The sequence below is a fragment of the Phasianus colchicus genome, chromosome 14 (assembly GCF_987193195.1).
Source record: "Phasianus colchicus chromosome 14, bPhaCol1.hap1.1, whole genome shotgun sequence".
Taxonomy (NCBI): Eukaryota; Metazoa; Chordata; class Aves; order Galliformes; family Phasianidae; genus Phasianus; species Phasianus colchicus.
The window spans coordinates 15,856,760-15,882,701 of NC_143449.1; the positions used below are offsets into that span (position 1 = coordinate 15,856,760).

At 48.8% G+C, this 25,942-nt stretch overlaps 1 protein-coding gene across 2 annotated transcripts in view; it reads left to right on the forward strand.

The window, feature by feature from the left end:
* Nucleotides 1–1,849: 1,849 nt before the first annotated feature.
* The window catches only part of ARHGEF6 (Rac/Cdc42 guanine nucleotide exchange factor 6), a 30,862-nt gene continuing 6,769 nt past the window's right edge, over nt 1,850–25,942 (forward strand). The window contains exons 1-16 of one of the 2 annotated variants that reach the window (XM_031594264.2): nt 1,850–2,096; nt 3,069–3,152; nt 8,829–8,913; nt 13,118–13,245; nt 13,619–13,820; nt 15,939–16,009; nt 16,956–17,050; nt 18,066–18,161; nt 18,748–18,870; nt 19,627–19,765; nt 20,749–20,808; nt 22,580–22,726; nt 23,366–23,452; nt 24,206–24,284; nt 24,448–24,581; nt 24,662–24,787. In XM_031594264.2, the coding sequence (XP_031450124.1) occupies nt 1,932–2,096; nt 3,069–3,152; nt 8,829–8,913; nt 13,118–13,245; nt 13,619–13,820; nt 15,939–16,009; nt 16,956–17,050; nt 18,066–18,161; nt 18,748–18,870; nt 19,627–19,765; nt 20,749–20,808; nt 22,580–22,726; nt 23,366–23,452; nt 24,206–24,284; nt 24,448–24,581; nt 24,662–24,787 (1,821 nt within the window). In that variant the 5' untranslated portion in view covers nt 1,850–1,931. The remainder of the gene's footprint in view (nt 2,097–3,068; nt 3,153–8,828; nt 8,914–13,117; nt 13,246–13,618; nt 13,821–15,938; nt 16,010–16,955; nt 17,051–18,065; nt 18,162–18,747; nt 18,871–19,626; nt 19,766–20,748; nt 20,809–22,579; nt 22,727–23,365; nt 23,453–24,205; nt 24,285–24,447; nt 24,582–24,661; nt 24,788–25,942) is intronic. The other variant, XM_090150323.1, reaches the window with a different exon arrangement.

A 25,942-nucleotide genomic window follows, 5' to 3' on the forward strand; every position in this document is an offset into this window, starting at 1 on the left:
AAAATGGCACGTAATTTACATCAGTGGTACATTTTCGTGCATTCTGCCTCAGGCATCATCACTGAAAGTCAGCAGTTTAAAGCATTAGTACATAATGCAGGAGTAAGAATCCAGTCCCCTATTTGCATTGGGTATTTACTGAAAAAAAAAAAGCCATCAGTGCATAAAAGTGACTTGTGTACAGATGCTCTAGAACATTTCCTGGATGTCTGAACAGTGGTCTTTCTTCCTGTTACTGACTGTATATGACATTTGTTAGCTGGATATGTATCCCCTCCCCATTTACTTATTTTTTGAACTAAGACTGTAACGTAGTCATTACTGATGAAAATCAGGCTACAAATGAAAGCTTATTGCTCTTTCGGGGGTAGAGATTGACTCTACAAGAGGTGTTTGATGGTTGTATTTGTTCCTTTTAAGTAATCTTTTCCAAAGGGCAGGCAAGAAATTGTTCCTTGCTTGGTGGGTTGTACCTTCAGATCCTGGGTTCTGCCACACAATTAATTCTGCTGTGAGGGTGGGTGAATAAACTGGAAGATTTCTGGTTGGGTCCTGATGCTTTTCTGAAATGTGCATAAGTTGGATTTGAAGAGGCTTATCTGAAGTACAAATTTGGAGGTTTTCTGAATATGTAAGAGGTGACTCTTTTGAACTCTTGGTAAGTGTTCAAGATGTGGGAAATATTTTCATGTCGTAGTAGTTGAAACCATAAGCCTGATACGTGCTTGGCTGCAATAGCTGTGTGCAAAATAGGCATAAATCTCTAGAACTGCCCATCTACCAGGGGGAAAAAAAAGTTTGTTTTGGAGGAAGCAGTCTGTGAAGTATTCTGTGTTCAGATCTGTAACACTGCTTAGTGAAGCAAGTATGTAATCTTCCCTCTACTGAAATACTTCTCTGCAGGTTGGAAGCTGTTCCATTCTAACTAGATGACTGAAGTGTCTTTTATTTACATACATTGTTCACAAGCATGTATGTTGACCCCAGTAGAAGAATGAGCATATGGGAAAAGAAAAGCTAAGCTATGAACGTGGAACTGCCAGTACTCATTTCTACAAACAGCAGTGCTCAAAAGAACTGGGGGGGGAAGGGGGGAACCTTGAAGAGTCTTATAATTAGTCATAAATTTGAAACATTTTGCACACATACGGATTGCTGTAGATGCATGTTACCAGATGGCAGTGAGGTCTTTGATTTAGCTTCAGGCTGCTGTACCATTCACACTGGCTCCTGCTCTGTTACCAGTTTTTTCACACAGCATCCTCCTATCCTGGAGGTTGGTCAGAAATAGCAACCATAAGACGTGGAAAGCAAAGACACAAACCCATTCAGATTTATTGCATGTAGTTTCTCCTTTTGCTGTTCTGGTTCTCCCAACCCCTCAAAGTAGATTGTTTCAAAGATGAGATCCTGTGACTACAATACAAAGGCAGTTTTACTAACAAGGCTTGTTACAGAAAGTTGAGAATACTATTTAAATGTGGCATTCTTCCCCAGTCATCTTCAGCATGAAGTTCAGTTGTAATATTTAAATAGCTCAGACAGATTTACATTTTCTACTTCGGGCAGTAGCCACAGATTAAGATGAAACCAGATGATAGCATGGCATCTGTCTGAAGGAGAAAGTCAGTAGGTAAGATCTTCGTGGTGGACTGAAAAGTATCCACACGAAGTACTTCCAGTAACTTGCAGTAGTGTAGTGGAAGATCTGCCTTCACACTCAGCACACTAGAATCCATTTTGTAGAAAAGATGTTTCTTACCTTACAATAACACTAAGTTCTGATTTCTAAGCTTTGGTGCTGAGCAAAAAAAAAAAAAAAGTTTCACATTTGAGCCGTGCAATCAGCAAAAGAGGCAGGAAGGTGTCATCACGGATGTGGGTTAGGGCAAGCTGCAGCACGGAACCGTGCGGGGGGCAGAGGGACAGCAATGAATCCAGAAGAGCAAGTGGTAACGTGGCTCATTTCGTTAGGAGTTCTGAACTCCCCTAAGAAAATAGTTGATGATCCGGAGGAGTTCCTGAAAACTTCTCTGAAGGATGGAACCGTGCTCTGCAAACTCATCCATCGGCTCCTTCCGGGGTCTGCAGAAAAGGTAACTGCTTAAGATGTGTTTTGGCGGCCTGAAACCAGAGTACTGCTCAGTAAAACTGCGGGTCAGTCTGGGATATGCTTCTCTTTGGTAGGCTGTATAAGCACTCATGATTAATGTGAACGTTACTAGTTCTGGCTGAGGGCAAAATGCAGCTTAGGTTTGGTTCGTTGATTTTTTTTTTTTCTTTTGCCATCCAGAAAAACGACTGCAGAGGGCTGCGGTTGGCTGAGGTAACACACGTTCATGTGGTGGCAGGAAATACCGGGCCTACCAGAGTTGGGAATGTCCTGGTTTTGAATAAGTTATGCAGTTTATATTTACGTAAATACCACGAATTACAGCAGCATAAATACATGCTTTCAGACCTGACTGTAAAATATTTTGCCAATTGGGAAGCACGGTGGAGAACAGGGTTAAGTTGGAGTACATAAACCTTACATCCAACAACTTAAGCTGTTGCAAACCCATAACCCATTGGTAGCAAAGCCATGTCAGTACCTATCAGTTTCCTGAAGCGTGTTCATATGGTCCAACAGTGTGCAAGGTAACTGCCGGTGAAAAAAAGGGAAGTCTGAGAGATGGGAAACGGCAGCACAGATAAGCTATCGAATTAAAATGTCCTCTGTAAGATAGCAGCCTTTTATTTATTTTGTGAGAAATCACTCTTGCTAGCTCTTTTTGCTTGTAGACGATGGTTTGGGACACTGTGTTCTTAAAAGCCATCAGTTCCCACTGCCGTTTGGGGCATTGTCATATGTTGACATTCAAAACAAGATGCCGACCATTTCGACTCATGCATCACTTCCTCCAGTGGCTCTTTCTTCCTGGTTCGACAGCTTGCCTGCCACCCCCACCGCCCCCTCCAGAACTTCCCTAATTCAGCACAAAGCGCACATGTCAGTATTCATGCAGGCCTTCTGACAAGGCTGTATGGGAGGTAAGACAACCATCTCCGTGCGTTTTGTTCTGTAGTATTGTCTGGAGCCGAAAAATGAAGCTGATTGCATCAGTAATATTCAAGAGTTCTTGAGGGGCTGTGCAGTTCTTAAAGTGGAGGTAAGTCGTCTTTATTATTAAGTATTATTTACATCGTGCTGGTGTATCGTGCTTGTTTAATAAGCATATGGAAGGCATATACCAGAGGGCCAAAATCAGTAGTCTTTCTTGATCTTCTGTGTTAACAGCATAAATAGGAGGATGGGTAATTTAGTGGGAATGGAGTGCATGGGCTGTGAGCTGACAGGTTCCTCCACGTCTTGGAGTGGAGGTGTGGAAATGTGTGCAGCAGTAACAGATTCTGTCTGAACCATTGGGTGGTGAGGACCTGTTTACATCTTTTTGTCCATTATTGCAGACAAGGGCTTGCAGTTCTTAGCTTTGCTTTACTATAAAGGGGAAATAATACAGCAGCTTTTTTCACCCCCTTGTTGCGTGAGATTCTTCTGAAAATTTAACATGAAATCAATCTTCATACATGCAAATAATCTGAAGACAAAGGCTGTTCCTGACCCTGTTCCTGACCCTGTATCTGCAGGTTCTATGCCAAGCATGAGTTGTATTTGCAAGATCAGAGTGGATCAGGTCAGTGCATCAGATCAAAATGAGTTCAGCTCATTTTGCCATTACGTATTTTTTACTAAGTGCGTATGGGTTTAAAATGTGTTTTAGAATTTTTGTATCACAGTAGAATTCCAACAGTAAGCAAGAAACCTGTAATTAAGGGCTGTCAGTGTCCCATTTAACGTGATAACCTTGGGAAACGAATCTATATTCTGAAGAGAACTGCCAGGAGCAGGGAGCGCTCTGCAAAACATTCATACAGCACAGCAATGCAAAGTCCAGCCCGTGACTGTTCTGTCCTCCTTTGAAGCTTCGAGCAAGAAAAGAGCCTTTCTTCTCCTTAGATCTCTTTAGCTAACCAGCATGACAATTTGCTCATTGCGGAGCTGTTTCACTGGCCTGTTGTTTCCCAATAATTCACTTCTAAAAGCCTTTTGCAACAGCCGGGCGTGAGAGCAGATACATATGGAAGCACAGAGGGCCTATTGCTCAGAGATCAGCCTGCCGGTCTGCTGGTGCTGCACCATGTGATCTCAGCTCCTCAGAGAGATTATTTTTCTATTTAAAAACTAATCAGAAAGTATATAGGGAGAACAGAAGTCTTAAACATCTAAAAGATGAGATAGAAACAGTTCTCAACTGCTGCGCATCAGCATCTCATCATTTAAGCCGGTTGATAATATTGAGTCACTTTGCGGTTTTCAGATATGAGGGATCTGCAGCACTGTGCATCCAGCTCTGGGGGTTGCTCTGCTCCTCCCTTTCCTCTATTCCTTGCTTTCATTTAGGAAAAGATTTCTAAGTTTTGTTTTGTTTTGTTTCTGATTGATTACCTGTTCAGTCTTTGAAATATTCTGAGCAGCTTTGATAGGGCTGATATGGCTGCCCATCCTGGTTGCTACAAGACCTCAAGAGCTGGATTAAGCTCAGACCAGTTGAGTTTGAGTTTGAATTTTGCACCCAAAACTTTCCGAAAAATAGCTGTATTAGCGTGCCAGAGAGCTCCTGTACCCGGGGTGTGAAGAAATGGTCTGGCATTGGATCCGAGCTGGTTCTCCCTTGTGTCACAGACCTCTGTCCAGCTGCTGCTTAGAAGACCTTTTGCAGTGGGGATGTGCAGAGGGGTTACTCCTGCAGAGCTCTGTACACGTGCTGTCCTCCCACCAGTCCTGTTGTCCTGGTAACTCAATCTTAGGGAATGGAAGGAAGGCACAGGAAGGTGGGCAGCACTGTCTCCAGCGTTACATGAATGATGAAACACACATTGGGGACTCAGTGGAAGGGAAGGGGAAGGACAAGAGTGAGTCCTGCCAAGCCATGGCTGAGTACCAGCAGGCTGAGGGCAGGAGAGTCTGTCCCAGGGCCAGATGGAACCTGGGGGAAAGGGGAAGATGAAGAGGGGTGAAAGCTCTCGGCCCAGCTTCATCTTGAGGGTGTAAATGGGAATGATTCATCTTTGCTTTTGCTGTTGGTACCGCTGTGCATACAGTGACAGCAGCTGAATAGCTGAGCATTGCTTGCTGTTGGAGAAGCACAGGATAGTAATCTTGCTTCAGTAGCAGTGTTCTATTGCAGTGTAACCACAGAGCTGGATGTTGTGAACTAAGAATGGTTTCTGCAACATAAATCAATACCTGGCTTTAACCAGGCTGTCCAGGGGGATCACAGAGCACACAGCTTGTCATTGCCATTGAGGGCTGCTATTTCTGCAGCCAGAACGCTTGCAACCTCCACCAAACTGCACTTGGACCAAGAGTTTGGGACTGAGGATGAAAACCCATCACCCTCCTGCTCCCCATCCCCACCCACCCAAAGCCACACTCTGCTCTGGCTTCACTCCCTTCCTACCTGGGGAGCACCCAAGTTCCCTGCCCAGCACCACCCAGAGTGAGTAGCAGGAGATGGATGGCTCCGTTTGGAACAGAGCAACCCAGAGACACAGCGCAGAGCTGTGCGGGTGCCCGCAGGGCGGCATTCCCTCACTGCACGGCGAGGTGTCAGGCACACACAGCTCAGCTCAGGGGCTGCGTTTGGTGTACCGAGCACACGGTGCTCTGAGCATGTCAGCACCTCAAGCTGCTCGGATCCCTGCGCTCTGCTGCAGCATTGCTCTTACAAAAACGCTGTAAATACCATTTATGCAGCTCGGATTTCCCTTTCTTTCTCTATCCTTTTACCTTCATTTTTCCTGTCATCTTTCTTGGTGCCTTTCCTTTCCCAATTCTCATTCTTTTCTCCTTTCCCCTTTCCTTTCTCTTTTCCCCTTTCCTTTCTCCTTTTCCCTTTCCTTTCTTCTGTCCTGTCCCAGTTTCCCAATTACCTTTTCTTTCTCGATTTTCTTTCCTCTTTCCCCTTTCCCTCCCCTTCCTCCTCATTCCCGTCCTTTCCCTCCTTTCCCTTCCCCACCTCCCGTTCCCCTCTCCCCTCCACCTCCTTCCCGCAGCCGGCAGCGGGGCGGAGCGGGGCGGCGGCGCCGCCTGTCACTTCCCCTTCCCCTTCCTCCCCATTCCCCGCTCCGCGATCCGGCTCCGGGTCAGAGCCGCAGCGCCCGGCCCGGCCCCGCAGCAGCACCGCTGCCGCCATGCCCCGGGGCTGCTCGCCCGCCCGTCCGCTGCCGTGAGTACCGCGTTGCCCTACGCGTGATTTCGGGGCTCCCCACGCGTGACCTGCTCACTTCACCCCGCACCCCGTTCTGTCACCGGTTCGGGTTATCAGCATCACCGCTCCCACTCTTGTCCCCAGCCGCTCTCACGCATTGCTGTCCCCGCCGCCTGGCCCGTTCCCACGGGTACCACCGCGCTTTGCATCACCCGGGTTGCGGGGCTGCCGGGTCCCGGGGGTCTCTGCCGTAGCGGGTCGGCTCCAGCCCCGCGCCGGTTGCGGGCGAGCGTGGGATCAGTTCGTGCGGATAAGGGCTGACGCGCAGCCCGGCTCCCCTGAACTTCTCCGCGCCTCCCGGGATGGGGTGCGGGCTGCTGCCGGCTTCTGGCTTTGGTTTGGTTTGGTTTGGTTTGGAGGAGCAAAGAGGGTCCTCCGGCAGCGGGATGCCCACAGCTGGGCTCCGCCGGACGCTGCGCTCCCCTCACTCCTCGCGGCGGTGCGGTGCGCGTTGTCCGCCGGCGTTTCACCGCGGAGAGCCGCGGTCCGGGATCGTGGAGCAGGAAAAGCTATTTGTAACCGAGAGCGTCAAATGGCAACCGCGGATGTACGGGGCTTGCTCGCACCGTGAGCTCGGAGCAGAAGGACTTTTCCTCGCTGTTAGTCCCAGCTTGTCTTGTCGTTAAGAATGGAATTAGGGATGGATCGCACTGGAAAAAGTGATTTTTAGCTCTAAGCGAGGACTTTTCTGTATGATGAGTTTATTCTGGAACGCACTGCAGAGCACATTCACATTGCAGCAGCTCATCCAGAGGAGTTTTCCACGCAGGCGTTGTTCCACGGCGGCCGTTCTGTATGAATTCTCCCTGAAGAAAAGTCCCAAAAGTTGTTGGCTTGCTTTCATGCCAGGATTTTGTTTTACATGTCTTTTGCCACCATCCTTAGGACTTTATCAGTGTGATGGCTCTGAGCTCGCAGCATTATTTTATACATAAAAAGGTCGAGGATGCATTTTCCCACTTTGGTCCTTTAAAAAAAAAAAAAAAAAAAAAAAAAAAGCAGCCATTCATTCAAGGCAGGACTCGTTTTTCTGGATTTACTGAAGTGGAAGCAAAAAGGCACGACTGAGCAAATGACACACCAGTGAGATGCACGCAGACGCCGCAGCCTCACCGCCAGCTTTGCGTTCCCGCTTGGCAGGAGGTGATGGCACTGCTGGCATTCTGCATCCTCCGGCAGCTGCCAGCGGGGTCAGTGTTACCATCTCCTGTGCCACAGAGGCTCTGATGTTGCTGCTGGGCGCTGTGGGTGATGCTCAGATAGTGCTGGCATGGGGTGTCAGGTGGGGTGAGCTCTGAGCAGCCCCTATCACGGACACATTCCTGGATGTTGGGGTGCAATGGGAGCTGCGCTGCTGCTGTTGGGATTGGAGAGACTGTGCATTTCACAGAGCGTGGATTGAATTGCTCTCGGTCAAAGCCTCTCGGTATCAAGTGGCTGAGTCAGTTTTTAAAAATACTCTCCATAAAGAGCAGCCTTTGTGCTGCCTGTGTTGGACTGCACTGCTGCACGGATGGAAAGGGAAAGCCACGCTGTGAGCATCCCCATCCCAGGCTCAGAAAGGCCTGTTCTGTCCCCTCAGAACACAATGATGGGCCAGGAGTGTAGAGAAGGGCCATTCTAAGGGCAGTGCTGCCCTAAAGACTGTTAATGCTCTTGTACTTGCTGAACAGTATACTCTGTAGTGCTTTGGAAGTATCTGTACATTGTGTCTGGCAAGAGAGCTTGAGTATCACCTTTTGTATCTGTAGGATTTACAGATCTGAGGGCTCTATCTGTGAGACAGTGTGGGCTTGGGGTTGGCATGTGGTGGTACCAGGTCTGGGGGCTCTGTGTCACTGAGCTCTGCTTTGTTAGGAAGAGGGTTGGAATGGTTTGTCTGAATGGAGGGCAGTTCTCACGTGCTGGAGGGGATGGTAGTGCACTGGGAGCTGCAATTGCCCCTCTTTGTGGTGCAGTGATTTCTGAGGCTGGTGCACAGGGTTCAGTTTCCCACTCACAGCCGTTGCTAATTTGTTGTTTTTGTATTGCCGTTGAGTCTGAGCAGCACAAAATCCTTCAGAGTTTTGCACGTAACCTTTTCTGGCTTCCCATTAAAAAACTGTAAACACCTTACATACGCCGTATTGCCATCGCGTTATATCTACCATGTTGCAAGAACAGAAAATTCTGTTTGTTTCTTCTGCTGGGGAAAATGCGTGTGTATGTGTGTGTATATACATGTACAGCCTCAATCTCTTTATCTTTAGACAACAAAAATAGCAACATAATCTCCCCTGCCTTCAAGGCAGCAGAAACCTTTGCAGCTATCCCAGAGGATCCGCTCTCTGCAGCAGCCCAGGTCGGTCCCTGGGTGCCATGCATGCCCCCAACCCCAGCAACGCGCCGCCCCATGGGAAACAGAGAGCCCTACCCCTGCAGGCACACAGCTGATTGCTCATCACAGCGACGTGGGCGGCTCGGAGGCGAGAGGGAGATGTTTTGTGCCGAACTGACCACGTTCTCCTCTCGCAGCTGTTTGAGCCGCATGATTTGTACAGCGGAGAACAGTTCTCCAAGGTCCTGAGTACGTTGACAGCTGTAAATAAAGCTACTGAAGGTAAGGAAAAATCGTGTTTTCTATTGTCTTTTCGAGTGCTGCCTCATATGTCTGCTGGGAGGGGGGGATATTTTTTGGTAATTCGTAGTTAGTGCTGATTTATGGAGGCTTGGATAACTGTGCCTGATGCTGGTGGGTCAGTGCTTCACCCTTCCACCAGCTCGGGCTCTAAGGGTGGTGATTCAGAGCTGCTGGGTGCACTTTGCAGAGCGAGATTATCGCTTCACAGCCAGGAACCTCTACTCGGTTCTGATAGCATGAAGGGACCTCAAAGTAGGTCAGTGTAAAGGAGCCTCGATGTAAATGAGCGCGTACCTCCCGAATGCAAATGTCAGGTTTCAGACGGTGTGTTTGAGAGCCGAACAGAAAAACAGATCCGTCTGCAGAATATCTTTACTGAATGTCAAAACAAACAACACTGCCAGATGCTCACTCAATTGTATCGATGTTCCTCTCCGTGCTTTGTGGATCCCATAATGGGGAGCCAAGCACTGACAGTTGCTGCTGACGACTTCTCCTGTCTCTCTCAGTACAGAGCTGTTTGCTGGAGCAAAGCAAAGCGAGTCACCTGCTCCTTTTTCCATCCCCAGTGTTCAGCTGAGCTGTATTGTCCCAATGCTCAGGGGCTGAGGGACTGCACTAAGCTGGGAATAGCATCTGCTTCTTGCCCTCATCGTATGAGGCTGCTCCAAAAGTAGTGCCTCCTCTCTTATGTTGGCCCATGACCTCAGAGGTGGATGTTGGTGGGATGTTTTGTAGCTGAGAATTTGATCTGTTAGTGTTATTGTGCGCTTTGTACATGTTGTTGTTTTCATGAAACTAAATAGGAGGCATTACTTTCGGAGCAATCTATGTACAAGCATACACATACAAGCACAAGGAGTCCTGCACACCACCAAAACCCAGTACCAGCGTGAGAGCTTAATTTCCCTACTGGATAACACATATTAGGTGATTAAGAGTAGAAAAATTCAAAACCCAGAGCAGCGTTTCCCTTTCACAGGAAGGTTTCTCCTTTGGCTTCCTTACCAACTTCTCGGCTGGAGCAGAGGCAGCACAGCTTTGCTCCTTTTTGACTCCTGTTGTCGCAGCAGTCCCCTTATTAGCAGCCCCGAATGGGGTTTTGCAATCACTGGGTGAAGCTCAGGACACGGCTTTGCCATGGAATAGTTTCTGTCACGCGTTCCCCGAGGGGCTCTGGAGGAGCTGGGATCCTCTTGGTTTCATAGCAAACATCTGTTGGAACATATGCTTTCTCTATTTAAATGTTAAAAAGCGCAATGCCTGTGATATAATTAGCTGCTCAGGCAGAGAGCACCCTTGGGAAAAGTACAGGGTAAAATAAATACATGTCTGAAAAGTTTGCTTTTTGGTGGCTTGGCCACATTCCTGAGAAACGGGAGCCTGTGTCCTATAAACCACCGCTGTGGATGGGTTTGTCTGACTGCTGGGGCTCTGGGGCAGCAGAACCAGACTGGTACATCCTCAGCAGGTCTGCACCTACAGCCTCTTCTGCAAGGCATCCGTACTGTGCAAGAGACAGCTGGGGGAGCAGTACAAGAGCGTGCTTCTGAGCATCCGTCCCCTTGAAGCCCAAATCCTTATGTCCTCATGGAGCAAGTAACTGCAGGCATCACGTGTGGTGTGTGAACTCAGGGTTCAGCAGCTGTCTGTCAAGTAACAGCCACACAGAGCTTGGTGCTTTTATCTAAAAGAGAGGGTAGGGGAGGAAAAGCAGCTGTGATGGAGCAGGCAAGGCTCTCCTGCCTAAAATAGTGTAGGAATGTGAGCAGAAAACCCAGCTATTTTAACCATAGTTGAAGCAACATATGGCAGCAGTGTTCCATGCTGGACCAGGCATAAAATAGGACGCTGTCATGATGCAATATAAATGATACACTTCCCTGCCAAACTGTCAAAGTCAGTTTTACATTTGTTTCTAGGTTGCTGCAGATATTTATAAAAGCTTTGGAAGATAGGGAGGGGCAGGGAAAAAGAAGCATAAAATCTACAGTAACCGAGTCATTTCCGTGGGACTGTGGCTGATGGCTTGAATAAGCAGAGAAGTCTGGACTCGCGGTCTACGCCCTCTCTTTTTGGAAGGAATGAAGGGAAGAACATCTCAAAGTGGCGGCCAAGCCACTCCTCCTGGTCTGGAAGTGGCTGGAACCACTCTTGCTCAAATATTGGGGTGCTTCAGCAGTGACAAATCCCGTGTTTGCAAAGCGGGTTTTTCATACCAAGAGGTTCTGGTGTTGCTGCAGCAGTCTGGAGAGCTGGGAATTCACAGCATGGTCATCAGGCGTTGTGTAATGAGTAGGGCAAGAGAGAACACTGACTCACTGATGGCATGCTTGATTTGACGTGAATTTTGTCCATTGCTGGAGCAGGGACTGGGCAGACCAGTGCATGTTGTCTGTCGGCGCCTGGAAGTCGTAATCGTGGACCTGGTGCTATTATGCAAGGCACTGTAGGAAGACAAAGCAGAAAGCAGTTCCCTCTGCAAAGAGCTTGCAGGTTGTGTTGCTCCAGGTCCACCTAAGGAGGTGTTTTTTCTATTGAAACAAAAATCCTCTCGGGAGAATGAAAGCCCAGCTGAGTTCCTGTAACTCCCACCAAACTTCCCCTTTGGAATGATTTTTCCATGCTGACATTCAGATTGGAGGATAACAGGGGCACAACAGCCTTAAGTTTGTGTGTTGTGATTCCGGCACTCTCAGTGGCTTGATCACCTTCTCCTGTTGCAGCCATTTCAAGGAGAAGCTTCAAACATGATCCAGGGGACCCACATCCCCAGCACAGCGATGCCTGCAGGCAGCATTCTGTTCTTCTTTGCTCTTTCATGGCCCATGGGCACTCTAGCTCTATGCTGCAGATGCAAAATACCTTCTCTGGAATACAGGCATTCTTAAATCTGAACAAAAGCAACAAGGGATACCTCAAAGCGCTCCACGCTGTTCCCTGCAATGACAGCATCTCCTGTTGCTTCACTTCTGCAGGGTGGCACATAGAGAGGAGGTGATCTGATTGTTTTCCCACACTGTGGTACGAGGTGCAGTGGCAGAGGACTGCTGGAAATTATAGTGCCTGGAGAGCCCTGTTTTCACCTCCATGCAGCATCTGAGCAGGATTAGGGCTGATGCTGCTCTTTGTATTGAGGCCACTGATCAGGATGCCAAGAAACTTGCCAGAGGGTAAAAAGTCTCGTGGTCACCCTTGGTATCAATATAAAAGCAAATTGCTCATTGTGAAACATAGATCTGTGTCAGAGCAGCATCATGATTTCCAATATCTGGCATGCGTTGTCAGGATCAAGGCCAGAGACCAGTTTGCAGAGCACTGAGCTTTGAAGGAAGCAGCTCTGAGAACTGTAGGATGGGTTGGTCCTTCCCTTGTGCTGGGGGTGATGTTCCTGTCCTTCCTTGGAGGAGTCTGAATCCCTCTCTCACGTGGCTCCTGGCAGTGCTTCACCAGCAGCAATCTCTCAGCTGTATAATGAACCCAGAAGGACTTGTCTGAATAGAGACCAATTGTGCTGAACAGCTGCTCACATTCCTCCCCACTCTGCGGGGAAGCCCACGCTGCAGCTGCAGAGGTGACCTGAGGGCACTCACTTGTGAGCCAACCTTTGAAACACCTTCAGCAGTGCTTACTTGGATCCCAGAAGCACTGGGCTAAGCATTAGTCTATTTTCAGCTGATTTAAGAGGGATTTCAAAAGAAAGATTGCATTTGGATGGGTGGCCATGGCAATATGTAGAATCATAGAATTGTTAAGCTTGGAGAAGACTTTTAAGATCATCCAGTCCAACCCCAGCCCACCCCACCATGCCATCACCACATCCCTCTGTGCCACATCCCCACGGCTCTGGAACACCTCCAGGCATGGTGACCCCACCACTCCCTGGGCAGCTGTGCCAGTGCCTCACCACTCTTTCTGAGAAGAAATACCCGACCTGAGCCTCCCCTGAAACAACTTAAGGCCATTTCTTCTCATCCTATTGAGAGTGCCTCTGGACTGCAGTTCATCTTCTTCCATCGTGGAAGAGTTAATCCAGCCCAGAAAAACCATCCCCCTTAGGTACTGATGCTCCTCCAGCTGTTATCCCCTGTCCTTGTTTCCTCTGTGGGCTTCACTCTTTGCTGCCACGTGGAAGGTTTGGGGTCAGTTGGGTGAAACTCAGCTGTTGTTTTTGCTTTGGCAGATCAGCCATCCAAAGGGCCATGTTCGCATCCATCGGCTCTTAGCTCTGCAGCTGGAGGTGCCCACACCGACTCCAACAGCACAGCCTCACAGTCAGCAAAGGTCCTAAGGAGGCAGTCCAAGGCTGTGGTATCTTTCATTTAATATCCTCTTGAGGGTGTGTTGGCTGTGGGGGTAGAGGGGTGGGGGTGATACCTCTGAGCTCGAGCACGTTGTGTCCTGATCTCCATCATGGCTTTGCTGCTTCGGGTGCAGAGAGTCTGGTGCTTCTCTTTGGGAAATGAGGAGGCTGATGCTTATCTATTTCCCATAGCACAGTGAGACTGAATTAATTCTTGGGAGGGACCTCTGGCGGGGTGCTTACACAAGAGCAAGATGTTTCTGCTGGTGTGGAGTGCAATACTGAAAAAAACAGCTGTAACAACAAAGAACAATGACTTGTCCTGGTAGATTCTGCTTTTTTGGACTATCCACTGATGTTTTTTCATGTTTCTTTCCTTAGGAGATGACCGAGAATGGCAGCCATCAGCTGGTGGTAAAGGCCAGGTTCAATTTTAAGCAGACCAATGAGGATGAACTCTCCGTTAACAAAGGAGACATTATTTATGTCACCCGGGTTGAGGAAGGGGGCTGGTGGGAAGGGACCTTGAATGGAAAAACAGGCTGGTTCCCAAGCAACTACGTCAGAGAAATCAAATCCACCGGTAAGCACATTGCTTTCAAGGGCTGATTGAATGACAGCAGTATAATGCAGCGTAGATCCTTGTGCCTTTGGGAAATTGCTGCTATTTATTAAGGATGTCAGTGTGCTTAAGGCAGCAGTGCTAATGGAAGTATGAATAGCGTGAGGAGGGGAAAGCCCTGTCTCTCTCATCACTTGAGAGCTGCTTCGCCCTCTTTCTTGTGTCCTTCTGTTGCTCTGCTGGCAGCACATGGCTGCAGGACAGGGCTGTGGGACTCCTTGCCTCCCGTTGTTACGGGAGCTCTCAGGTCACTCCAGCGTCGAAGCACAGAATTGGCTTTTTGTTAGAAACCTCCATCAGGCAGTGCATTTGCCTTCCAGCTTGCTATTTTTGGAAGGAGCGGAATTGATGCTCACGGCCTTTGCAAGGAAAGCAACAATAACTGTATGGCCATAAGGAACGGTCCCCTCTTTTTGTGCATAGCCATGGCTGATTTCACAGAGTACATTTCCCCCCAGATGCATCTTCTGCTGTGAAGCTACGGGCAATATTGAGAAAGGGACAGTGAAGGAACGATCCGCCTGATGACATTCGCCTTTATTGAGCTGTGTCTCGAGTGTCCTTAACATCTTCTGCAATGTGATTTTAACCAGATGTGGGGTGAGGATGGCATGCAGCAGCCCCCGGCGAGCCGGGCAGCTCACCCTGTTGTGCTTCTGAGGCTGCTATGTGACAGCAGATTTGTTTTTTGACAAAACTCAACTTTAATTTCTTGTTGTGTCTCGAGGGCTTCCCATAGATGCAGACCTGTTGAGAGGCATCAGGAGTGGTATGAAGAGTGGCTGCAAAATGCACAGCCCCCATTAGATATTGTTGCTCCCACTCTTGCAAGCGAAAAAAAAAGCAAAGGAAGGAAGAACAAAACTAATGAGTGAGTGTTCAGAATTAGGTCAGTTTTTATTTCATTCTAAATGAAACAATCTTTGTTAGGATATCTCATCTCCCGCTATTTCCCTCTGGGAGATGATGTCTGAGCTGGAGCAGGACGTTGCAGCAGACTGAGGGCTCATCTGGCACAAGCCAGGAATCACTAATTAAGTCCGTGAGTGGAGAAGAGCAGCGTTTTATAAAAGGAGAGCAATACTCAGTCCCATGGGGAAGGTTGGCTGGGAGGAATAGCAGCACCTCATGGAGGCAAAGGACGAATTCTCCACGAAGGTGGGCAAAGCCTTTCCCTCCCTGCCCTCCCAACTCAGGTGGGAGCGGGATCCTCACAGGGTGCAGGCACAAAGCTGAGGATGCTCTCTCCAGGGTCACACTGCAGTGATGCAGGGAGCACCAGCTAACCCACTGCTGCTGGGGACAGCTCTTGCTGTGAGCTGGGGAGCTGCTGTCCTCGCCTCCGAAGTGCGAGACGTGTCACTCGAAATAGAGACACTGTTTTTTCAGCAGTGTCTGCATTGCATTCTGCCATGTCCTGAGCGTGCCCTTTGGGTGGAGATAAGCAGGGACAGAGCTCCTGGCTGGAAGCGACAGGAAACTCTACAAGGGCAATAATTAGACAGTGTGTCATGCTGTGCTCCCCAGCTGCTAAATTTGTCAGTTCCAGCTTCTCCCCTGCTATCGGTGTGAAAGTAATTGCTTTCCCGAGTGTGTATGGGGGGAAAGGCCCACTGAGGGACTCAGCGCAGGGACAGCACCTCTGAGGACCAAATGCAGCCTGCAGTGATGGGTCTGCTGCAGGGAATGTGCTTTTCTGGAGGAGGAGCAGCAGAGCAGGGACTGGTGTGGAGGTGAGTGCGTGTGCAAGCATGTGTGGCATCCTCAGCCATTCGGCAGATGCATAAGAAATGGAAGACAAGAACTGACTGCCAGGTTTGTGTGAGCTTTGTTTCTTCAAATCTCCCTTCATTCACAGCTCTTGCATTGCAGGGTTCAGCTCACTGATTGGTGTTGGCTTCGAATGCTGTGTGAGTTGCAGGGTCCATCCCTTCACTCCCTGTTTCTATGAAGCAGACAGATCGCTGTGTGTTCACATGGGTGATGTCATATTTGCTGGACATGATGCAGCAGTGACTTTTCCTGCTGGAGTGAGCTGTGCTCTATCATTTATTGACTTTTTTTTTTTTTTTGGTACAGATAAACCACTCTCTCCCAAAGCATTAAAAGGACTTGAAAGCACTCAGCTGACAAAGAATTATTACCCTGTGGTGAGTTTTAAAATGCTGATCATACATTTTAATAAGTATCGTATTATTAATCTTCTGAACTGGCTCCTTCCCTTAGAAATCACTGAAGCAATTTGTAACAATTGAGGAAGAGACTCTGTATTTAAATGCAGCTGTTGCCATTTCCTTCATTCGGGGCTGTCGAGACGATAAACCACAAATGGAAGTTGCAAAATGTCACAAAGTGAGACTGCAAGTGGGCAGCTGGGATAACAGTGGAGGCGGCAGCTTTTAGAGCAGTGTCAGAACTGGTTGCCCAGAGAGGTGGTGGTGTCCCATCCCTGCAGACACCCAAGGTCAGGCTGGACAGGGCTCTGAGCATCTGATGGAGCTGTGGGTGTCCCTGTTCAGTGCAGGGAGTTGGATCAGATGGCCTTTAAGGGTCACTTCTAACTCGGTTGTATGAACAAGGTATGGTCCATGTCTTGTTCTGAAGTGGAGCATCAGGACAAGGCTGAGCTCAGTGCATCCTTGCAGTGGCCACTGAGCTGTGCCCTGGTCTGAACTGTTTGTATTTTAGCCACTGTTTTGTTTAAGTTCTTGCAAGCAGTGGTCCCAGGGTGCACACACACATCATTGGTTTGCTTACCTTGGCAGCCAGTTCTGCATGCAGGGTTAGGCGTGAGCCTCTTGAGGGACAAATCCTAAACTCAGATCTGAACTCACATTGTCTTCATGCTTTGCCAGAGAAGGAGGAGCAACCCTTAACACTTGCTGTCCAGGCCTCCCCCAGTTTGCAATGCACAATCCATTAGTTGGGCCCCAAGGGCTTTTCTGAGCATTCTGAGTTCTGCATTAACAAATTTAGATGTATTTATGGGCATAAAATACACTTCTGTGGTTTTCCACACTTTGAAGCTGATGTCCTGTATTCCTTTGACTGGTCCCGCGTACCAAGATCTACTCAGTGCTCTGTCTCTCACCCTAGGTGTTGCAAAATATTCTGGAAACAGAACGAGATTATGCGAAGGAACTACAGTCACTTCTGGGAACTTACTTAAGACCCCTCCAGTCTTATGATAAGTAAGATATAAGGGCATCTGAGATGGATAGAACGCTGTAAAATCGACCAGAATTCATTACTTTCCTGCTTTTGAATGTTTAGGGACTGTTACTGCCCTTCTGGTAAAGCCTCACACCTCTTTGAACTAGAAAAAAACAAAATCATTGGTACAAATTTCTGCTCTTTCCCATTCCCCAGTGGTCGTGCAGGTGCTCAGCTGTTAGAGATGGGCATTTCTGTCTGGTCGAGGGCTGGCTGCTCCCATCCATCTGCAAGCTGCTGTGTGCATGCTTTCTGGCGGTGTGCCTTGCATGGCTTCTTCCCTTGTCATTTGTCTTGTGACTTCTCAGCCCCAAGTGGCACCTCCCAGTCATCTCCTCATTGTATTCCTCTGATTGGGGTTGCCTCTCGCTGAGCCTGAGCTGCTGCTGAGCAAGAAGCATTCTGCTTAAACTCCTTCCACATCTTGCCTTCCTTCCCCAAATCTTCATGTTGGGATGTCTCCAGCTGTGGAAATTCCCCATGCTCTCAGCCTACCCACACTGCAGGCAGCAAGTGGCTGAAGTGAGAGAGACAGAAGCAGGGTGACAGAAGCAGACGTGCTGCTTATGGCAAGGAAAATTCCAACCTTAAGGAACAAAGCAATCCCTGCTTGTAGGGCTGCTCTGTTGGACCCTCCCCATGTAGGGGACCCACAGTATGAGCCCGTGAGGACAAAGCTGTCTTTGTGTCTGTGCACACACCTTCCTCCCCACCCCTGGAAGAAATCCCATCTGTCTGTGTCTATTCGACAGCTAAACACGTGAGAAGATTAGCGTGATTAAGTGATTAAAATCCAATTAAGGTAATCCTTGGCAGCAGACATCTTCTCTGGGAGTCTGTGGTCTGTAGCTCACGGATTGTGGATTTTGTGTTTCCCTGTGATGTGTCTGGGGAAACAAACCCTTGGTCCTTTTTGGAAGGGCTGCTTGCAGACACCATGGGGCTATCCTGAGAGCTCTGCTTTGGTGCTGATTGGTGGTTTGACTCTTCTAGGCTCAGTGCTGTGGACATCGCGTCATTGCTGGGAAACGTGGAGGAAATCAGTGCATTTCAGCAAACCCTGAATCAAGCCTTGGAAGATGTTGCAAAGTAAGCTTATGCCACTGCACTGGGGTTGTTAAGCTATTAAATTGCAGCTAAAAATAATAGAAAGACCCGTTCATGGACACTCCTCCTCACTTGTTAAATATAGAAAATAGCAGGATTGAAGAAAGGCAGCAGGTAGTGCTTTGGTAGGAAAGAGAAAAAAAGTTGACGTTTCTACTGTTAAGGTGTCTGCTGAATACTTGATGTGAAAGCATCACCAGCCCAAATGTGCAGTGTATGAGATCTGGCAGGGATGAAGATGGGGGCTGCCGGTGAGCAAAGAGCAAATGCTCAGAGGTGGTGCTTTCCTTTGGGAGCCAGCTGCAGTGGGCTGCAGCATCTCATCTGCTGGGTCACCCTGTGTCCTGAGCTCTGGTGCTCAGTGATACCACAGGACCTCAGTCCCACCTGAGGACCTTCCTCCTCCTCCTCCTCTTCCTCTTCCTTAAGTGAGAGGTGTGGGTGCTCCAGCTGTGCAGTGACCCACAGCATCCCCACACAGCAGGTGGCTCCTGGGCAGATAGGTGAGCGTGTCATAGCTGCAGGGTGCAAATGAAGAAGCTCAATAACAGCATGTTGTTGTTCATAGGCTCCCCGAGAACCAGCAGCGTGTGGGAGGCTGCTTTATGAACCTGATGGCCCAGTTCCGCTCCCTGTACCTGACGTACTGTGCGAACCACCCTTCTGCTGTCAATGTCCTCACACAGCACAGGTGGGTGATGGAGGACATGCCTTTTGCCCCAGCTGTTGCCAACAGGATGAGGAGACAGCATGGGATCCTGCTGCTGGGAAAATGGCTAGGGGTCTGGGCTTTCCATTTGCCTCTCTCAGCCCTTGTGTAGCATCTCCTGTGCTTGTGGTAGCCTAAAGGACCTGGGTGTTAATTCAGACCCGTGGCTACAGTGCTCACCCAGATGGGAAGATGTTCCCCTGTACCACAATACTTTGGGCACATTGTTGCAAAAGGAGGATGTTCATTAAATCACCCCAAGTTGCCCACTTTAATGACCGAGCTGCTGTTTAGCTGGCTGGTTGCTCTGCAGTAACAACACCTTCCTTCTCTTGAGCAGACACCTGAGTTTGTGTAAGGCTCTGCTAAAGAGCATGCTGAGCTGAAAGGCTGTAGCTGTGTCATCCCTGATGTGGCTCAGCTGTCCTCCCTGCAGCAGTGTCACAACCAGGACCCTGGTCATACTGTGTAGTTCCTCCCTTTCTATAATAGCAGCTCACAATATGGTTTGTTACCTGCTGAAATCCAGCCATAGTTCAGCCTGGAAAAGCCCTGTGCACAAGCACCCACACCCCCATGCAGCATCCCCACTTTGTCTGCAGGGTATCCTTGCAGGGGAGGGTGGACTGCCTTTAAGAAAGCAGAGCTCAGAGCAGAGCACTGGCTCTGGGAGCTATCGGGAGAGCGTGCGAGGCAGCAAAACACAGCCCTGCTTCTTGTTGTTGCTTCTATTTATAGTGATGAGCTGGAGAAGTTCATGGAGAGCCAGGGTGCGGCCAACCCAGGCATTCTCATCTTAACCACGAGCCTCAGCAAACCCTTCCTGAGGCTGGACAAATACGTGACACTTCTGCAGGAGCTGGAGCGGCACATGGAGGTAGGTGGGATGCAGGACCACCAGGCAGGCCATGCCCCTGGGTGCCAGGGCATGAGGAAAGCAGACCCAATAGGCTGCTTTAAAAGGCTTTGGCTTTTCCCTCTTCCAATGTTAATTAGCAGATAATTACTCAGCAGATTTTTTAGCCATGATTGTTCAAATCCACATTTGTGCCTGGGAGACCCTGCACTATGGTGGGAGAGGTCCCTCACGTAGCTGCCAGGGAAGAGCTGAGCCTGGCAGGGAGCTGCGTGCTCTTGGCAGGATGCTGTGGGGGGTCGACAGTGGATTCGGGGACACACACGTCACTTATTTCTCCTAGCTTCTAAGCTGAGTGTGGGAATGGAGGTTTTATTGCATGAGTCAGTAGGATTTAAGTTGTGATGCCCTGGGAGAAGTGTGGATGTATGCAGCGTGGATGTGTACCACAGTGTTCCCTGTACTGCTGCACAGCTGGAGGTGGGACAAGTCTGTTCAAGGCAGCTCTTGTCCTGGGCTCGGAGGGGCTCTGACAGCTCCATCAAACCCTTGATACCTTATGATTTGCTTGGCATGAGGTCTAGATGGTGGAGACCTTATGATGTAAGGCCCTGGATACCCAGGGTGCTGGGAGCATACCACCATGCAGCAGCAGCCAGAGATAAGAGGCAGCATCCTGCTTCCCCCTCTCTGGCCCAAGATGTGTCTTAAACCCAGGCCTGGAATTGCACCCCTGATGGGAATTCCCTTGCATGGAAGGAATCACACCCTTGATGGTGCAGTGGAATGCAAATAGAAGTTTCCTTTGTAAATGTGAGACCAAAATCCACCCTACATGTTTGAATTGATTTTCTCTCCTCTTACTCTGCCTTATGCTCATTAAGTTAGTCTGTGGGGGTACCTGGGGGATTTGGGCAGCCTCTGGGTTTGCTGGGGCCATGGAGCACATATGGTGCAGGGCTGTGGCTGCTCATGGCTCAGGGATTTTTCTCTCCCTTCACTAGGAGGCGCATGCAGATCATGAAGACGTCCTGAAAGCCATCACATCCTTCAAGTCTCTTGTGGTAGGTGGCGATTCTTAAAATAGAGCACTCCATTTCACGGGTGCATTTCATGAAGAATGAGTCAAGCCTGACATTTGTCTCCTCTTTTTTTTTTTTAAAAAAAAAAAAGAAGAGAGAAAAGAAAACAACAAAAAAAGGTCTTTTGGAATGGAAAAGATGGTTGATAAAGACTCTTAATTTCGGGTTGCAAGCCTTGAGTGCCCCTCTGGTTGCTTCTTTCAAGAGTTGTGTGCTGGCTCCCAGCAGCAGAGATCTCCAGCTCCGAGTGCTGCTGCAGAGCTGTGTGTGGGCAGTGCTGGTGGCTGGGGCCCTTTCATCTCCTTTTGCTTTGCACCTTCATCATGTGCCACCTGATGCTGTTGGTTGAGATGTGCCCTATGGGCATCCCTGGCTGAGACGCATGTGTATGTGGCTCCTGGTGTTGTGGCCATCAGTGAGGAATGGACAAATGACAGCAAAATGATGAGTCAGAGGCACGTACCAGTGCTGTTTCTGTGTTCTGTGCTACCTACGCCCCTCAAAGTCTTGGTGCAATGAAACGAAAAAGAGGAGTGAAAGCCATCCACATGCACAAAGGTTTCATCTAGCAAAGCTTTTTTCAGTTATTATAAAAGCTATCGTCTCCCTTTCTTTGTAGTCACTAAAATACCTTTCACTATAACCACTCCAGATGTGGTCCAACTTCCTTCCTTAGCATGGCAGATGCAGGTTTCATTGCTTAGCAGTGCAGATAAAAGATGGGGAGGAGAAAGTTCATAGAAAACAGGAAAGGGTGATCATGTTACATTTACTTAGAAACTCAACTCCCGTTCCATTTATTCTAGAAGGGGAATGATTCTGTGAATTTGTAACGTGTCATAAATCTTTAGGAATGCCCATAAGTGACAAACGCCCATAAGTGACAGATGGTTTTACTTGAACTGTGCACTGAGCAACGCAACGTAATGATGGCAGGACTAGAGGGGTTTGGTGTGGGTTTGAGGTTTGATAGGCAGAGATGCTTCTCATGATCCCACAGTGTCTGGGCTCAGAGAGGTGAAAGCAGTGACTGCAGAGCCCTGCTGTGTGCTGCCTCTGCTTAGACCGTGAGGGACTGCTGTGCACTTTGTTTGAATTTGCTCCACCAGTCCGCAGCTGTGAGCATCGCTGCAGCCTTGTGCAGCTCCAGAAGTTCCCTTTTGTGCTGCTCCACTGCCCTGCTGAAATGCTTTGCCAACTTCTTGCTGCAGATTCTGATAAGAAAATATCTGCACATCTGATTCCTGGGGGCTGTGCACCACTGCAGGGATAATTCTTTTTGCTGCTTCAGCAAAATGAGATGAACCTCTCTGAGCACCAGCAAAATGAGAAACGTTTAGCTGTGTGGCTCGCTTGGTTTGGAAAATGTGACCCTGTACTCTCAGAGGTAGAGCTGGTTTGGAAAGAAAAGTTTGCTCAGTGTAATTTGCAATTTGTTTGACATTTTAACGTATTCATTACACCATAAATCAGTGTGGTATAATTTTTGACAAGATTTGTGAAGCAGAGCCGAAACAGCGATGCTTTTACAAGTTGGCAACTATTTTTTATGAGTGATAGTATCGACCTTTGCTGGGTTTTTGCCATCATTCTGGGTTCCTTTTGTGGTAAAGCAGTAGAACTGGTAGCTCTTCTGTGCAGTGCGATCTCCTGAGTGCTGAGCCCAGCATGGCTGATGGGTGAAACCATCTTTGTTGGGATAGTTTGGGTTTGTGCTGGCCCTGCTAACAGAGTGCTCCGTGGTGATTTGCAGTCGCAGTGCCAGGAGCTGAGAAAGAGGAAACAACTTGAGCTGCAGATCCTTTCCGAATCCATCCAGCGTTGGGAAGGAGAGGACATAAAAACAATGGGAAACATCATCTACATGTCCCAGGTCATGGTGCAGAGTGGGGGCAGTGAGGTGAGTGCATCTCCTGCATGAACACATCGTGCCCCGATGCTCTATTAACACGGTGCATGACTTTCCCTCTTTTTCCCCCATGACTTACTCTGAGCAATGAGAAATGAGGGCGCCTTTATGGCATGTTTTAATGTCACCTGTTGCGACGTCCTGCATGCATTTTGCAACAGGCAAAACCTACTGCCCAAGTGTCACACCTGTGCTTTCAGCAGGCACCCACCAATAGTGTTAGACCCGTTAATACTGTGTGTGTGCTGACTTTTCGGTGGGACTGTGCCTGTTAGCATCAATTTGGTTGCTTCTCTATGACCTGTTATACAAAACCCTGCAGTGTTCAGTCCCTGAGTTCTGTTTGGGATGTGAAGTGCTGGGGACATGAGGTCTTGTTCTTCTGATGGGGAGGGGAAATCAGTAATATCTTCAGAATCAGCAGGATGCAGAACTGTTCTGAAGGAACAGTTCTGATGGAACTGTTTGCTCAGAAAAGCCAATGCAGAAATAAGATGCTGTAAAGAAAAAAAAGCCAAAATGAGTGGTTTGGGGTCAGTCCTTCTCAAACTGTGGTTGCAGTTGCAGCAGGTTTGATTTGCTGCAGGGAAATGCTTCAGACTGGCCTAACCTCCATTCTTGTCCTGGCAGGAGAAAGAAGAGCGATATTTCTTGTTGTTTTCAAATGTTTTGCTCATGCTATCTGCAAGCCCGCGGATGAGCGGGTTCATCTATCAGGTAGGCACGCTTGATTTGAAGCTGCAAGGCATCAGGTGTGAAAAGGATGTCAGATATCTCTTTATCAAATTCAAATCTCTGTTGTGATGTAAGTGGGCTGGGAAGCGGGGCTGTGTTCTGCCACATGTGCCAGGACACACTGCGAGCAGCTCTGTGCTGCCAACAGGTTAGACAGCATTTGGGAAGTGTGAGTGCTCTGAAATTAGAACACAAAACCACACCATACCTGTCCTGCATGCTGTTCTCAAGCATTTATTGTGCGTTGGGTGTCCTGAACTCACTGTGGGGTTTTTCCCTATACAAACTGCCTGTCAGTGGACGATATCTCACAGTCATATGTGAAGGTGATGAGGCAGACGTTGAAGGTTTGGGAAGGATTTGGCTGAGTTTTGTGATGTCACCCAGCAGTGGGAGGGAGGTGAGCGGGCAGCGCGTCATGCAAAGCACAGGGAAGGTGTTCAGAAGGACCAGGGGAAGTTGGTAGTCCTGGCTTCTGTGTAAAAAGGGTGAGTAGAAAGAGTGGCAGGTGAGCAGGGAATGACTCAGCTGTCATGGGAGCCTCTGCTCAGGGGTTTAACCTAGTTGTGCAGGGAAATCTAGATCCATACATCAGAGGCATCTCTTCCTGCAGTCTGAGGCCTTCACAAATTAGTTTCTAAAGGCAATTCCAAAGAAAGGAATCAGCAGAAAGGAGCAGAACAACACCCACACAGGAAGCAGTTGCAGACACTGATTCCTGCTCACTTTTCTTAGGGAAGGCTGCCTTTAACAGGAATGACGCTGACAAAGCTGGAAGATGCTGAAGGGAACGAGCACATGTTTGAAATCGCAGGTCAGTGTGTGGCCTCTGCCTGGGGCTGCTCGAGTGCAAGCAGCAGCTGCCATCAGTGCCAGTCCTTCTCCTTCTCTTTGCTCTTGTACCATGTGCTGTCCAAATTCTGGGCATCTCCCTGTGCTAACCCAGCTAAAGCCAGTTGTTTGACCCACTGCTGCAGGGAACATGATGGAGCGCATCACCGTGTCCTGCAGCACCAGCCAGGATTTGCACGAGTGGCTTGAGCACTTGCAGAGGCTGACCAAAGGGACGTGCAACACCGTGTCCAAAACGCAGTCCTGGAGCGCCCATTCGGTAAGGAAGCCTTCTCCCAGCCTGCCTGCTGCCCACTGTTCCTCAATGCTGGCTGAGCTTTTTCTCATCCATTTCCTCAGACATTTGGCTCCACTGGACAGATCCGTGGACCCCTGGAGCCCCCCAAAATCCTCAAACCCTGGAGCTTGAGCTGCCTCCGTCCCGCTCCTCCCCTCCGACCATCGGCAGCGCTGAGTTACAAAGAGGTAATGCTGTGTGCATGGTGAGCACAGCGATTCCATAGCACTTGTATTCAGGCATCTTACCCCAGAGTAGCATTGCTGCTCCTTTAGACAACAAGGATGCTGAGAGGAAATGCTGTGCAAATAAGTGATGCATGCTGGTTGCTGCAGCTGGCTTTGAGCTGCAAGTGAAGCATGAGCGTGTGTGTTTGCAGGGTCAGCCCCATCCCTGGTGTCAAGTCCACAGCTGCACTGAGGGATGGAGAGACAGGCCTGGTGTTTTGTATGATTTAGATCTTTGTTTTGGTGGCTAGAGCAGGGCAGTGCAGCAGCCGTGATGTTTGATCCCATATTCACACACCCATCACCCACTGGGATGTGTAGCATCCCCCGCAACAACCCCCAGCCTGGGGTAGGAGGCGGCGTGGGGAAACCCAAAATAAACCCCCGCTCCCATTCTCACCCCCCACTGCAACTGCAGCACCATCCTTCCCTACCTTGCGTTAAACTTTTGGGATTACTCACCAGTAACACAGCAACGTTCCTCTTACTGACTGAGCACTCCAGTTCTGAGTCACCGGCCTTTCTGGGTACAGCAGCATGGGAGCATCACTGCCTGGGCTCCCAGGGGGACAGAGATGGGGTGAGTACAGGGCTCATGGCCAGCTCAGCCCTCCAGGACTCAGGGACAGCAGCCAGAGGGCTGTGGGGCTGTTGTTCCAGGCAGAGATTTTTAAGTAGCTCCACTGTGTTTTGATATATTTCTTAAAATTCATAAAACAACGCGTTTCACTTTGGGAATTAAATTAATCCGAAACCAAATGAACAGGTGGGAAACCACCCTTAAACTTTGCATGTTCCAAATCCTTACTGTAGACTAAACAGCCTTGTGCTTGCACTGTGCACTAAAATCTAGGGAGAGGCTTTAATTAGAGAAGAAATTTTTCTGCGTGAAAGTACAAGAATGAGATTTATTTATATTAGAGGCCAAAACCACGGATTGAGTGATTTCATTAGTACCACAGTCTCCTTTGCAATTTCTCACTCATTTCCTGCCGTGGATTCTTTTACACCATCAGTGTAAAGGAGGTGAGGGGTGATGCTGGAGGCAGGGAGCCCTGAGGGGCTGCACACAGCACATGGAAGGCCCAAAAATGTGATGTGGATGGGAGCAGCGGT